General features: G+C 35.5%; 1 protein-coding gene across 2 annotated transcripts in view; it reads left to right on the forward strand.

Annotated features, from left to right (window-relative positions):
- PUS7 (pseudouridylate synthase 7) overlaps positions 1-14,992 on the forward strand; it is a 46,206-nt gene that overhangs the window by 24,333 nt on the left and 6,881 nt on the right. For both annotated transcript variants that reach the window (XM_006925379.3, XM_015599552.2), the window contains exons 8-11: positions 8,312-8,440; positions 9,081-9,206; positions 13,800-13,861; positions 14,747-14,907. In XM_006925379.3, coding sequence (XP_006925441.1) covers positions 8,312-8,440; positions 9,081-9,206; positions 13,800-13,861; positions 14,747-14,907 — 478 coding nt within the window. The remainder of the gene's footprint in view (positions 1-8,311; positions 8,441-9,080; positions 9,207-13,799; positions 13,862-14,746; positions 14,908-14,992) is intronic.

A 14,992-nucleotide genomic window follows, 5' to 3' on the forward strand; every position in this document is an offset into this window, starting at 1 on the left:
AAAGACAAACTCAGGCTTTCATCTTAGTATGCCCCTGAGTTAAGGAGTGGTGGGAGGAAGAAATAAAGGGGCAGGAGGAAACTTTTGAGGATGATGCATATGTTTATTATGTTGAACGTGGTAATGGTTTTAGTCACGTATTAAAACTTGTACATTTTAAATATATACAGTTTACTGTAAATTATGCTATAATTAAAAAGTCATCTTTTATTTGAAACTAACTGAAATAAGTTATTTTTAAAAATAAAAAAAATCAGCACATAAACATTAAAAAAGTCATCTTTGCTTCCTAGCCCCACTTAAAATAAATATGTATATTTATTTGTAATTCCCCTATCTTTTCATATAGAATTTGAGATGCCATCTCCTCTTTACACCACAGTCGCCTACTATCTGGCTTATCTTCTATCATTTTTCACTTGAAATGTTGGAATTGAGCTCCTGGTTGCATCCTAATGAATTTTCCAGTCCCTTTCTTCTTTGACCTTGGGGCGGTGGCATGATGTAGTAGTAAAAGCAGTGAGAAAATCTCTTCGTGACTTTACTAGCGGTGTGTACAAATGTTGACACATTTGAACAAGAACAGGAGGAGATACCTGAGGATGATGGTGTTCCTGGGTTCTGGCCTCTGGGTTCTGGTTCCTGGGTTCTCTTTTTCTTCGTGTGGTACATGGAATGTGGAATCGTCTACTGAGAGTGAAGGGGGCAAGACTTGGAAAGGGGACTTGAAAAGAGTGTCAAGATTTAAAACAGCCTTTGTGGGAAACGGGCCAGTGAGCTGACCAGGAACTCTGAAGAATGAGGGGAGTGACCAGGGCTCAGGCATTCCCAAACTATGTGGATGTGGGACGTGGGACACAGAAGGTTTTGCCTTCTCTTTAGTATCTGAAATATTGTAGTCAGTTCCTGTGCTGTCCAGCTGGCTCTGTGAACTTTCCCACCAAATTAAAATTGAAGTTGGTCTGTCTTGTTTCAACATGGAAAGAACCAGGTAGAAAATGAAAGTTCCATCATAATTGTACTCCCTCAGAGATTGCCTTGTTCACAGCATGGTATATTTTTTGTGAGGACTGTTTTTTTCCTTGTAAACCAAAATATATAAAGTGTGTTCTTGTGAACAAAAAATAATGTATATCTCTACACTATTAGTACATAGCAAAAGATATTTAAATATGTGAATATATCCTAATTTATGAACTATTACTCTATTTCTGAATGTTTACATTCCCATTTCTTGGTATTGTAAGCAATTTAATGACATTGGTATCTAAATCTTGGCACACATCTGTGATTACTTCATTAATATAATCTTAGCAGAGGAATTGCTGATTTAAAAGAGGTGTGAAATTCTAGGTTTTAGGTTTTTCATAACAAGGCCTAATTGTCCTGTAGAAAGATGGTACCAATTTATCATCTTTATTCTACTTCTCTAGAATTCTCCCAAACATGTTATGATTTTTTTTTTACAGTCATTCACTAATTTGAGGGTCAAAAAAAGGCATTTCATTAATTAATATTTCATTACGTGATGCGAATCTTTGAATATTTGAAGAATAAAGATATTTATTTCCCTTCTTGGTCAGCCGCCAGGTGTCACACTTGATCATGATGCTGATCTGTCTTCACAGACCGTTGCTGCCTCTCATCTTCCTGTTGACTTAGTAAGAAACTATATCAGACACCTGAATGTTGGCCTTTGGAAAACACATAGCACTTATCTCACGGATGCAGGCTACACCCTTAGTTTGCTTAATGGATTTGTAGGGCTGGGCACGTTGGCCTTTCCCGTGAGAACTGTTGAAAAGGATAAACCCACTCTGTCATGCAAGGTTTTCAGTTATTGCTGAATCGATCAATCCCGGGGATAAGTTGCATTTATTTTCAGCTTCATATAACTCTCCAAAGTCACCTAGTAATTTTAACAGGATCTCAAGCAGGAATAGCCTCATTCAGAATGATTTGTTTCTTTTCCTGCCTCATCCTGCCAATCTCCCTTCTGAACCTGGGCCAATATTTCCCTGGCTTTGTTAATAAAAGCTTTTTTGTGCAATATGCTGCTTAGGTTGGCTCCTGATGTTTAAAAGTGAGATTTTGGTATTCCTAAGTTATTCACAGAATTTGCTGTGAATTTACCACCAAAAAACTTGATCTAGGGTCATCAAAATTAAAACTGTGAACAGTTTCATGAAGATATTGTCAACTCCATTCCATCTGTTCTCAAGGAGCACCCACACCAACAGGAACTGAGTATAGCTTTTGCTTTCAGCTATGCCAGTGGGATTCAGAAACACATGTGCATCGTATATTCAAAACTAGACAGTAGAATATGACTTAGTCACAAAAAAGAATGAAGTACTGATACTACAACATGGATGAATCTTAACATGCTGAGTAAAGAAAGTCAGACATGAAAGGTCACATATTTTATGATTATATTTATATGAAATGTCCAAAATAGGGAAACCCTTATAGAGACAGAAAGAAAGTAGCAGTTGCCAGGTGGTACAGAGAGAGGGAATGGGGTTAATAATTGTAGGGTTTCTTTTGGGGGTGATGTAAGTTGTCTGGAATTCAATATTGGTGACAGTTGCACAATATCGTGAATATACTAGAAACCACTAAATTGTATATCTTATAATGGTTAAAATGATAAATTTAATGTTAATTTTATCTCATCTTAAAAAATAAATAAAAGAACAGCACTGTCAGCCTATCAGGGAGCAGTCTCCAGAATCTTGCTCCAGAGCTGCCAAGTTGCCTGTCTGATTAATTTTTCTCTCCTGACTCTTAAATATTCTGTTTATCTCTACAGCAGTAGTTACTGACCAAAGAGGAATTCTGTCCTCTTCTTTACTCTCTTCATTCCAGTTCTCTGCTTTCTGGATTCTTTGGAGTATAGTTCTTGGATTAATTTACTTCCTGTGGTCCTATCATTGTACCCTTATATCTGATGTCAAGGACCTGGTGCCTCTGAGCAGCTTGCCCAAGGCTGGACCACACCCGTTTTACTCCTATTTGGTCCTCTAGTTGGATGGGGATTGAGGGCAGGGAGAGAGGGTAATGAGGCATGAGCTTTGTCCACTTCCCAGCTTCTCTGGCTAGCTTCTTTCCTATATGATATTAATTAATGGGACCAGTGACAGATTTTTTTCCTCAAGAAATTTGGTCAGGCTTCTTCTGCACATATTGTACTCGATGCACATATTGAACCAGGAAACAGATAGGCCGATTGATAATGCATAAAGGAATTGAGTGTCTTCAGGAGGTATGGGGAAATTTTCAGCAAAGAAACAAACATTCTGTGAGATGAAATGGCCAGCTGATATTACATAGGTGGATTTTAAACAATTTATTTAACTCAATAACAGAATATTTTTAACTAGAGAATAGAATAAAATTTCCACATTAATCTTTCATGTAATGTTGGGACCTCAGAGGCTACAGCTCTGGGGCCACTTCATGACCAGCTACTTTTGTTCTGTAGACCAAGTGCTTTGGGGCAGAATTCAGCCTTTCATGCAGGCTCAGTGCCCATGATCCACTTCCAGACCCTTCCTGGTCCTGTATTTCCAAACAAAGCTGGAACATGGCTCCTGATAGTATGAGCCTGCAGGAATGAGCTCAAGGACAAATACTGAAAAGCACTGGCAGAGTCTAGAGTGATAAAGAAGAGTATTCTTCAACAAAGTAAAGCACAAACACTCTTTGTCAGTAGTTCTCAGAGTAGATGTCTTTTCAAAGGAAATACAAATTTAGAAAAAGTTAGAAGCACTTTCTTATACACAATGATGTACTATGTGACATTATTTGTAATTTTGAAAAAAAAGTTGTAAACTACCTAAATGACCCAAGTTGGAGAATCTTAAATAAAATGAATGAATGAATAAATTCCAATTGATATATTATTTTAACAATATTAGTTTACTTCTAATTTTAAAAAAACTCTCTACTAAAGTATGAATACTGTCATAACAAAATGTAAAAATATTTTAATATGACAAAATATGAAAATCTCAAATGAAAAGCCAATGTCTTATTTAATGACGAAATACTAGAAGCAATTCATTTAGAGCCAGGAACAAAGTAGATAGAGATGAGCACACTTATTACCACTATTTATCATTGTTCTGGACATACTATAATACAAACAAACAAAATTAGGAAATAAGTAGTGTAAAATTACAAGGGAGGTAGCCAAATTGAGCTTCTGTCAATAATACAATTGTTTCTACTCAAGGGGTTGATGAATGAGAGCTATACAAGATAAGGATTAATATTACAAAAATCAATATGCAGACAATAGACAGGAATTATAATGGGGGAAAAATCTTTTATACAGAAGGTTAAAAAGAACATACCTAGAAACAAAGATTTTAAATAGTATAACATCTCTGAAGAAAACTTTGAAATGCTATTGAGAAGTATATAAAACTTGAATAAATGAATGATATAACCTGTTCTTGGATGCATATGTCTTATTGAATAAATGTGTAAATTTATGCTTATACTAATGAAAATACCAGTAGAATTTTTTTTGACTTATCAAGCAGATCGTAAAGTTAATGTGGGAAAGTTAAGGTGTAAAACCAACCATAAACATTCTGGAAAAGGTGACTAATAAAGGCAGTTAACTTCAGTATATATTAAAGCATATTATAGAAATATAGCAGTTAAAGCAATTTGCTATTGGCACAGAACTAGGTAGACTAGAGTAATTTAACTCAGATACATCTACAGATTTAATATATATTCAAAGTAACATTTAAAATAAGCAGATTTGATTAGTTGAGTCAGTGAATGTGGTTAGAAAACTGAGTAGCCATGTGAAAAGAAAATTAAATTGGATCCTTACCTCAGTTCCTTAGTCTAAATATATCACAGGTGGATCAAAAATTTAAACATAAAAATACAGCTGTATTGAGGCCTGTGCAGGTCCCAACCTGTTTGTGGTTTGGGGTTGCTATCTGCCTCATAAAGCAAACTAGAGGGTTTGTCTTCTGGGAAGACAAAGTTGTCTTTTCTGAAAAAGCCTCCTACACAGTTGGCTTTGGCATCTTCCAGGAATAGGAGGGCAGGTATTGTGAGCGGGCTCCTGAGTCTGGGTTTTCAGCGAGGTAGAAGATAGTGGTTGTAACCAGGAAGTCCAGAGCAGAGTGTAGTTACCTCCAGAGCTCGTCACCGTGAACCCAGCCTGGGCTTCATGACAGTCAAAAAAGTGAATTCTTTAATGATACAGTAATAATAGTTTCCAAAAAGTGCTATTTCCTTTCTTTTCTAATGTGGTTGCAAAGAATTCTCAAGATATGTAAACAGACCCCAACATTTATAGATATAGATATAGATTTTTTTTTTTTTTTAATTTGAAATGATATATCTTTAAAATCTTAAAATACCTAAGATTAACCCTAGGGATTTTTGACTCCTACTAGGGCCACAGCTCTCATCCCAATCCAGAGAACCGATACTGGTACATAATGGCTGGGAACGAGCTGTAAGGGCCCATACAGAGATAGCTATGAGCAAGGCATAGAAATCTTATGGGAATGGTAGAGGAGATCTGTCTAGGGGGCCTGGTTTGGGGTTGACAAAAAGTGTTCGGGGCTTCTTTTTAAGTTCTGCTTTCACACCTCTGGACCCCTCAACAGATGATTCTCAACCTTATCAGATCCAACATTCTCTTTTTCTATAGCAAATACTGTAACTCCCTCCTTTCTCTCCTGAAATGAAATGCATAGCTAATGTAAGCTGCTTAAACACACCTTAACTGTAATATAAAAGGGGAGAAATAAAAGGAAAGTATTTTGTTATAAAATTTTTTTAATACAACTGAGTGAAAGAATCAGTGATGATCTTTTTGTACATCTTTACTGAATGGGAAAGTGGAAACCCTTGCCAGATACCTGCAAAGCCAGTTAAAAAGCAGTGGCAAGGCGGGGTGTCAGATATTTGGTGGCAGAAGGAAATTTAACTTTGCAGAACACACAATGCAGTATATATATGACGTATTATTGAATTGTAAACTTGAAACCTATTTTGTTAACTAATGTCACCCCAATAATTATAATTAAAAAATTTTTTTAAACAGTGGGAGCCACAGTGTCATTGCACATATATAGATTTATAAATACATATATAAATATTTACTTTTTTGTAGCTAGGTCCTGGGGGCAGTATTTATGCTCTACAATCCATCTTTTAAAAAAAACAAAAAACAAACAAGACGTGTGATGCTGTTAATTTAAAATGCAGAGCCCAGTCTATTGAGCAACAGCTGACACGGTTGCTGGTTAATGTGGGGAATACACTTTCCCTTTTCTTTCCTCAACCCCCTTGTTACTCAGGATGAGGAGACTCCATACTTTAAAGCAGAAGGCAAGAGCAGAAAATCTTTCTGACACCCACTCCTTTCTAAATGAGCCACTTTGGGCATCAGAAGTTGACTCAGGAGAAAGAAACAGAAAGTCCCAGACAAAGCCCCTGGAACAGCAGTGCCAAGAGTTCTTTCGTTGGTTGCTGCAACCACTGTAAACTTGTAAAAGATCAGCAGTGAAGATTATTATCTTAGTGAATGCATGGAGACCAACACTGCTCTAAATGAAAGGTGGTCAAGAGTACATCACTACTATAAGCCAAAAGGAAACAAAACAAAAAGTACCCTTTTACTGTAAACAACGCTGTAAAAGTACTCTACTTGAGATAATTTTTTTAAAAATAATCTCTGAGTAGGGATTAGGACTTAGGATACCCAGGGCTATTTAAAATTTTTTCTGAGTTTAAAATTTTACTGTATATTCTTATTTATAGAAGAATGCCAACTAATACAGGAGGAATGGTAAATGTAGAAAAAACAGTCCTTTACACTCAGTAATATTTGTCCCGGGCGGCATTTATCCTTGGGTATTTTAACAGCCAAATGAAAGACTGTGGGAGAACAGGGTAGCCACACAATTTAAAAAATATCACCCCACAGATTACTAATTAAAAACAAAAGGGACAGGAGGGAAAGGTACTCATACAGTGGAAAAACCTAGCACATAACATCCTAACCCAAAGATTTGTCACCATCAGTGATGAACAAATTGAATCATTGCCTTTAGCTGTGATACACAGAAAAAGCTACAGCATCATCTAAGTAATATTCCTACCAAAATGTTTAGAATTGTTTGTAATACAAAGGGTTGATAGCAATCTAAACATCCATCTAGGGGGACTGGCCACATAAAGGATCAACTATCCATGCAGTGCAACAGCTGTCCTATGCAGCTCTACAAAGAATGTGGCAGCCTAAGAAGTACTGTATTGACAAGACAAATTGCTAATATGTATTTTTAATGAAGAAAAGCAAGGCTGAACAATTTATAATGTAACAATTTGGTTTTTAAAAGGGAGGCTGTGGATGCTAAGTACATGGTTGTGTTCATTGTGAAAATTCATCAAGCAGAACACTCATGATTCATGTACTTTTCTATATATATAACATACATGTTAAAAAAACTTACCGAAAAGTTCCAGAAAGGGAGGAGACAGTAGATACACTTACGCTTATGTATAAAGTATTTCTGGAAAGATAAACAGAAACTGTTAAGGCTGGAGAGGCGTTGGGGGATAGAGATAGGACGAAGTCTTCTCAGTACTGTATTTTGTTTTCTACATATGTTACTACTAAAGAAATGAAGGGATTTTCATGAAAATTTTATAGTGCCATTTAAATGATAGCAGGCAAGGTACAGGTTTGTGGCAGGATTCTGGCTATGGGTATACGTAGCTAATGTGTTTAAGAAAAATGGGAGGAAAATCAAAGAAGTTAACAGACTTTTTTTCAAGTGTTGAAACTGAATCGTTTTCTCTAGTTTTCTATATTTCTAGTTTTCTGTAATGAGATTATAATCTTCTGATAGACAAAAACATACAACTCCTTTTTAAATGCTTAATAACAATCTCGATAGTTGTATGAATGAGATTACTCTCTGCCAGTATTCCTTTCTCACTCCTTGCCCCTCACAAAAGTTAGAAAGTGCCACAGATAATGTTCCATTGCTCATCAGTATATAAATTACATGTGGCTTTAAGAATATAGACATGGCCCAGGCTACATGATTCCCATAGGACCAGGTTTCATGCTGGAGGAACAATCCAGAGGGAAATGAAAAGCACAGCCACCCCGTCTGCTGTGACACCTTTCTTTGCCACCATCATTGCTTGGCTTTTTCTGTAGTCAGGTGCTATTTTCTGTGGTCACGTGACCTAGACTGTTTCGGTCAAGCAATATTTCATGCTTCTCTCTCTGCTCCTTTTTTATTATATTCTTCAGAATAACTGCGCAAAGACTTGCCCACTTGAACAAGTGCTTGATGAACTTTAAGCTAGGGAATTTCAGCTATCAGAAAAACCCTCTGAAATTGGGAGAGCTTCAAGGGAATCACTTCACTGTTGTTCTCAGGTAAAGAACCGTGGGTTGGAATGCAGACCAGAGAGGGTCTTGCTGAGTCACCTCGAGTCTGTACAGAAAAGTTGTTAATCCAGGTGAGCCGATACTAGCAGGCATGGCAGCAAGGGAAGGCGGACTGGGCTGGATAGGGCTGGGAGAGCAAATAGTATTGGAGTGTTTATACGGACAGTCCCTCCCCTCTAAAAACTCAGCACCACTTTCGCAAAGACTCCATCACCTTAAATACTGTGTTAAAAGACAAAAAGCCTGTAATTCCACTTATATGTAATACCTAGAATGGCCAATTATAAATACAAAGTAGACTAGATGTTACCTGGGGCTGGAGGGTGGAGAGCTATTATTAAGGGGTGCAGAGTTTCGGTTTGAGAAGATGAAAAAGTTCAAGAAGTAGTGGTGAAGGTTGCATAAGATCGTGAATATACTTAATGCCAGTATGTTACATGCTTAAAAACTAAAATGTTTATTAATATATATTTTGCCACAATTAAAAAAAATGGCAAAATCCTTAGGTAGAGATAAAGCTGTAGGGACAAAGGAAAGGCATGGAAGCCAAGCCATATCATTTATAATGTGCATCCTTGACTGTGTTTGACTGTAAATTTTTTTCTCTGCATAATTTGGACCCGTACAGAAATATAACAGGAACTGATGACCAAGTACAGCAGGCCATGAACTCTCTCAAGGAGATTGGATTTATTAACTACTACGGAATGCAAAGATTTGGAACTACAGCCATCCCCACATATCAAGTCGGAAGGTCTGTATTTAATTTCTTAACTCTCATCTAAAAGAGCTCTCTCATAAAAAAGACGCAGTTTTTACTGGCGTTGTGTTTAATTATTTCTGGATTTCCTCATGTCTGGGCCAAATGAACTAGCATCTCATCCTTTTGGATGACCATTTTATCCACAGCCACCTTCTAATTTTTGTTCCAAGAGAATACATGTACAAGGTAAAATAATAAATCAGAGTTCACAAAGATAGAACCTAAAAAGTAAGTTTTTCTCCCACCCCTGATTGCTCATCCAGGGATTCTATTTTTATGTTCTTTTTTTTTACAGATAAATCTTGGCTCAGTAAGTGACCCAACAGTAAGCAGTTGAGTAACTCGGGCCCAGAGTAGCCTGACAGAGGTGACACCCCTTCTGATCTCTGTTAACAAGTGCTTCTCAGTTTATTAAACTGGGATCTGTGCCTCCCCCACCCTTAAAGAAAATGCTGTCAGATGTAATTAGTGAAGTAAAATTTATTTTAAGGACAGACTCACTTTTAGTTAATAGGAAGTCCCTCTAGGTTAAGATAGGGTACAAGTCCCATCAGTGTGTACTTGAGTTCTTAAACCTACTTACGCTATAGTGCTATCCATCAGAGACTGTTACGTACAGTAATTATTCACATGGGAGTTAGAATTGTAGACATTATGAATTACAAGTCATCTGAGAGGTTATTTAGTTTGTGTTCTTCATTGTGTTTCAAACTCTTCGTTTTAGCAAAAAGGAAATTTAGACTTAGGGAAGTGTGTTGGAGCTCACTAGTTTGTCAGCTATAGTCCTGGGAATAGAGGAGTTTTCTTGACTTCTAGTAGCTGACTACGTGAAGTTCATGGATTTTTTTTTTAAAGCACAAAACAGTAAAAAGCTATCACGTAGTATAGATTTTATCACATAGTATCGAGGCTGTGCTCAGACGCTAAAGTCAGACTTCAGTTCTGAGCCTCAGATTACTCATCTGTAAACAGATGATAATACCAACCTCAGGGTGGTGAAATGAAACAACATGTTTCTGCAGCACCTATTTCTATGCCTGCAATATAGTAAGTGCTCAGTAAATGGAAAGTAATATTTTAAAATTAAAACATATTTACTAACCAGAGAAAAAATTGTTGCCAAGAAGAAAACTACTAGTAACTAATAATCACTATTATTAGATAATAAAAGACAATATTTTCAGTCTCGCTAATGGTCAGAGAACATTGATAAAGATAGTGAAGATGCTAATTATATTAGGGGACAGAATATTTAAAGAGAGGCTGTATCAACCTTTGAAATGGAATTAATTTGGCAGGTCAGTCCACCAAATAATAGAAAATATAGGCAAAATCATACATCCGATAAGGGATTAATAACCAAAATGTGTAAATAGCTTGTACAACTCAACAACAAAAATTAAAAATGGTTAAAAAACTTGAATAGACCTTCCTCCAAAGAAGATATACAAATTAATAAGCACATGAAAAAATGCTCAGCATCACTAATTACTAGGAAAATGCAAATTAAAATCACAGTGAGATACTACTTTATACTGATTAGGATGGCTGTTATAAAAATAATAAGTGTTGGTGAGGACGTGGAGAAATTGAAACCCTTGTGCATTGTTGGTGGCAATGTAAAATGGTGTGGAAAATGATATGAGGATTCCTCAAAAAATTAAACATAGAATTACCATGTGATTCAGCAATTCCATTTCTGGGTATATGCCCAAAAGTAGTAAAAACAAAAACTCAACATATTTATACACCAGTTTATAGAAGCATTACAGTAACCAAAAGATGGAAGCAATCAAGTGTTCATTAACAGATGAATGAATAAACAAAATATGGTACATAAATACAATGGAATATCATTCAGCCTGAAAAAAGGAAGAAAATTTTGACATATTAATAAACCTTGGAGAATTTTTTGCTAAGTGAAATAAGCCAGTCAAAATGGGACAAACATTGTATAATTACGCTTTTATGAGTTTCCTACAGTAATTATAGACAAAGTAGAATGGTGGTTGCCAGGAGCTGGGGCTAGAGTGAAGTGGTGAGTTATTGTTTAATGTGTACAGAGTTTCATTTGGGGAAGATTAAGAAGCTCTGGAGGATGGCTCCATAGTGTAGTGATTAGGACGTCTGCTTTACACGCAGAAGATCCTGGGTTTGTGCCCTAGGTTGAGCCACGGACCATACTTCGGGTGCACCAGCCCCCAGGGGCACCCCAGGTCCTGGACGCGTGCTGCCAGTGTGTAGGAAGAGATGCCCCACCTTCATCCAGTTCTTAAGGGGAGACAGCAACATCTGTAGTTCAGGGGCGGAACTGGCGGGGGATTAAAGAGAGAGGGAGAAAGAAGCTCTGGAGGCAGATGGTCCTGATGATTACACAGCAGTGTGAACGTACTTAATGCCACAGAACTGTGCATTTGAAAATGACAAAAATGATAAATTTTCTGTTTTGTTCATTTTACACATTAAAAAAAATGGAAAAAGGAAAAGATAACATAAAAGTAGAAAACATCTTCATGTGTAGTCGGCCAGATAGAATGACCTATTATAAACCAAATATATTTATATTTAATAAGGCAGTGTATACTGAACCTTCATATAAATGGTAGCATCTTAAAAGATGTTGAGAAGTCCTATAGTTAAACTTTTTAATGTATTACACCAGTGTTGGCAAACTTTTTCTGTAAAAGACCTGACAGTAAATATTTTAGACTTTGTAGACCTTAGAGTATTTATAGCAGCTACAGTAAGAATTCACATAATGTCTTCTAAAGCTTCTTAGAAACTGGGACTCTAAGTGAAATGATGTAGAGTGAAACCAATTTAAACATAGGCTAATTGATACAAACGAGTTAAGTTCCTACATCATATTTGTGGTCACAAAAACACAGTGGCCCTGACTAGGAAGCAGTTTTGTTTTTCCCCTCATCAACGTTACAGCAAAATGATGTTGAACGAAACAACATTGTTCGAGGACGTGCTATACTCTGCTCTGCTGTTACAGTGCAAAGCAGCCACACACTACATAAATGATTGAACACAGCTGTTTTGCAATAAAACTATTTACAAAATCTAGTGGCCAGCCAGATAACAAAAGTTTTTGAGCATAGAAGTCTTTTTCCATGGTATCTGGCAGAGCAATGCCTATACAGTTTTTGAAAGTGTTGCTAAAGGCCTAGCCAGATAATTTTGTGTCACCCAGGAGTATATTTTTTTTTCTTTTTCAATTAAAGTTGACATTCAATATTATATTCGTTTCAGGTGTACAGGATAGTGGTTAATCTATGTAATTTACAAAGTGATCCCCCTGATAAGTCCCACCGAGCACCATACATAGTTATTACAATATTATTGACTGCATTTCCTCTGCTGTACTTCATTCACATCCCTGTGACTATTTTGTAATTACTAATTTGTACCTTTTAATCCTTTCTCCTTTTTTACCCATTCTCCCAACCTGCCTCCCATCTGGCAATCATCAGTTTATTCTCTGTATCTATGAATCTGTTTCTGTTTTGTTTGTTCATTTATTTTGTTCTTTAGATTCCACATATAGGTGATTTTATATAGCATTTGTCTTTCTCTGTAGGACTAATTTCACTTAGCATAATACCTTCTAGGTCCACCCCAGAAGTATATTTAAAAATCAATATAACATGACTTATTCCAGGACTATAAGGATGGCCAGCAATGTAATTTATTATATTAGTAGATTAAAAATCCAGAAGATCTCATCAATAGATAACTAAACAGCACTTTATACAATTTAATATAAAAAAATGTAGCTTAAATGTGAAAAATAAAAATTCTAAATAGAAAAACAAAATAGAAGGGATTTCTATATTCTCTCTCCTTTTTTTTTTTTATTTCTATATTCTTTTGATAGGGAAGGCCTTTCTAAGCATAACTCCAAGACCAGAAATGTTACCTGAAAAAATTTTTCAGGTATGATATACAAAATACAATTTCTGTATGGCAAAAGGTAATACAATAAAAGTTAAAGGAAAAATTGTATACACTTACAGATGCATCAAAAAAAGTCTTGAAAAATACACTCTAAAGTGTTAACTGCTTAATTTCTTAGAGATTAGATAACAGGTAACCTTTCTTATGTGCTGTTTATTTTTAACAATCATGTATAACAATCAGCAAAAATAAAGACTTCCATTTTCACAAGAATAATAGAGATGGATAAATAGCATTTATTCTTTCTGTTTGCTGAGGTCAGAAGGTTTTTAAACGTGGGGGAGAAATTTTTTTTGAGAAGTTTCAAGTAAGTTTTGGTACATAAAGACTTATCTTTGATTTATACAAGTAATACCGTGTATAACAAAGCATGACTACTTAGTATTTATACTATTATAGAATTTTAAAACTGTGAAATGATACTAAATGTTATGAGTAAACATGTTCTTCTATTAAGTTCTTAAGAGAACTTAAATTTGAAATCTATATCATTATATTAGCTTTTCAGCTTTTAAGATTAATGAACTATAAAGTTAATACAATTTGTTGATTTCACAGATTTGGCTATGTAAAATTCATCTTAATGCAAAATTGAGTAAAATAAATGCTGTTTAATTTTAGAGCTATACTACAGAATTCCTGGGCCGAAGTTATGGACTTAATATTGAAACCCCGTTCCGGAGGTGAGAATAAAATTTATGTTATGAAAAAAGTACAACAAATGGCTAGATAGTTATGGAATTGCTTTGAATAAAAGTATATGTGGAAATTATAGTAGTAATTTCAGAATTTTTAAAAATTGTTTTTACGGTAAAATGAAAAGTATAGTTTTTTTCACAAGGTTTCTATATGTATTTGAGATTACAATTTATATTCAGTTTTCAGCTCTTTAGCTCATCTAATTTATTAATTCATAAATTAATGCATTCATTTCCTTTTCTCCATGTACTATTAAATCTCTGAACACATAGGAATCCAAACAGATTTCACTTGTAGTTAATTTGTTAAAAGCATACTGTAATAGACTATAAAAACTTGGCAAAAACATGTTGAGGATCTTTAGTTTTGAAGAGTTCCTTAAAAACTTTCCAGAAAGTTTCTGTAAGATCATACTGTATGAAAAAGGATTTAAGTACTACTTTAAAAATTATAAAAATGATTATGCCCACTTTGAGTGATTATTCATTTGCAAATTAAAAAGATAAAACTATCTAATTTTGAGGGAAATAACCCATTAAATTTGACAATACAATTAGAAAAAGAGAGAGAAGGAAGGAAGGACTACCAAGCTTTTGTTGCATGTTGAATCAGCTATGATAATGAACAGTAACTGTCTGTAAATGCTGAGGTGGTAGCACGTTGTCAACAAAGCCGTCTAGTTCTATAAACTTTCTACATTTCTCCATCTCTTTACTTTCTGATGAACAGAAGCTTTTCAGAGTACCTCTATTACAAATAACATTTTCTGGTTTGTGTTCTCTATGAAGCATTTTTAAGTTATGAAAATCTGTCTATTGGATAAATTGTTTAATCACAGCTTTTTTTTTTACCCACACTCCCACCCCCAGCTGAAAAGGGGTACTTGGTTAAATGCAGGGAAGAATGGGCGAAGACCAAAGACCCAGCCGCTGCCCTCAGAAAACTACCTGTCAAAAGGTGTGTGGAAGGGCAGCTGCTTCGAGGACTTTCAAAATATGGAATGAAGAATATAGTCTCTGCATTTGGCATAGTGAGTGTGATTTGTCAAGTCAGGCAAATGACTCAGGGTGGTTTAATGTTTTTTAGAATTTAGCTTTAAATATTTCTCTAAATTT

The sequence above is a fragment of the Pteropus alecto genome, unplaced genomic scaffold, assembly GCF_000325575.1.
Source record: "Pteropus alecto unplaced genomic scaffold, ASM32557v1 scaffold109, whole genome shotgun sequence".
NCBI lineage: Eukaryota > Metazoa > Chordata > Mammalia > Chiroptera > Pteropodidae > Pteropus > Pteropus alecto.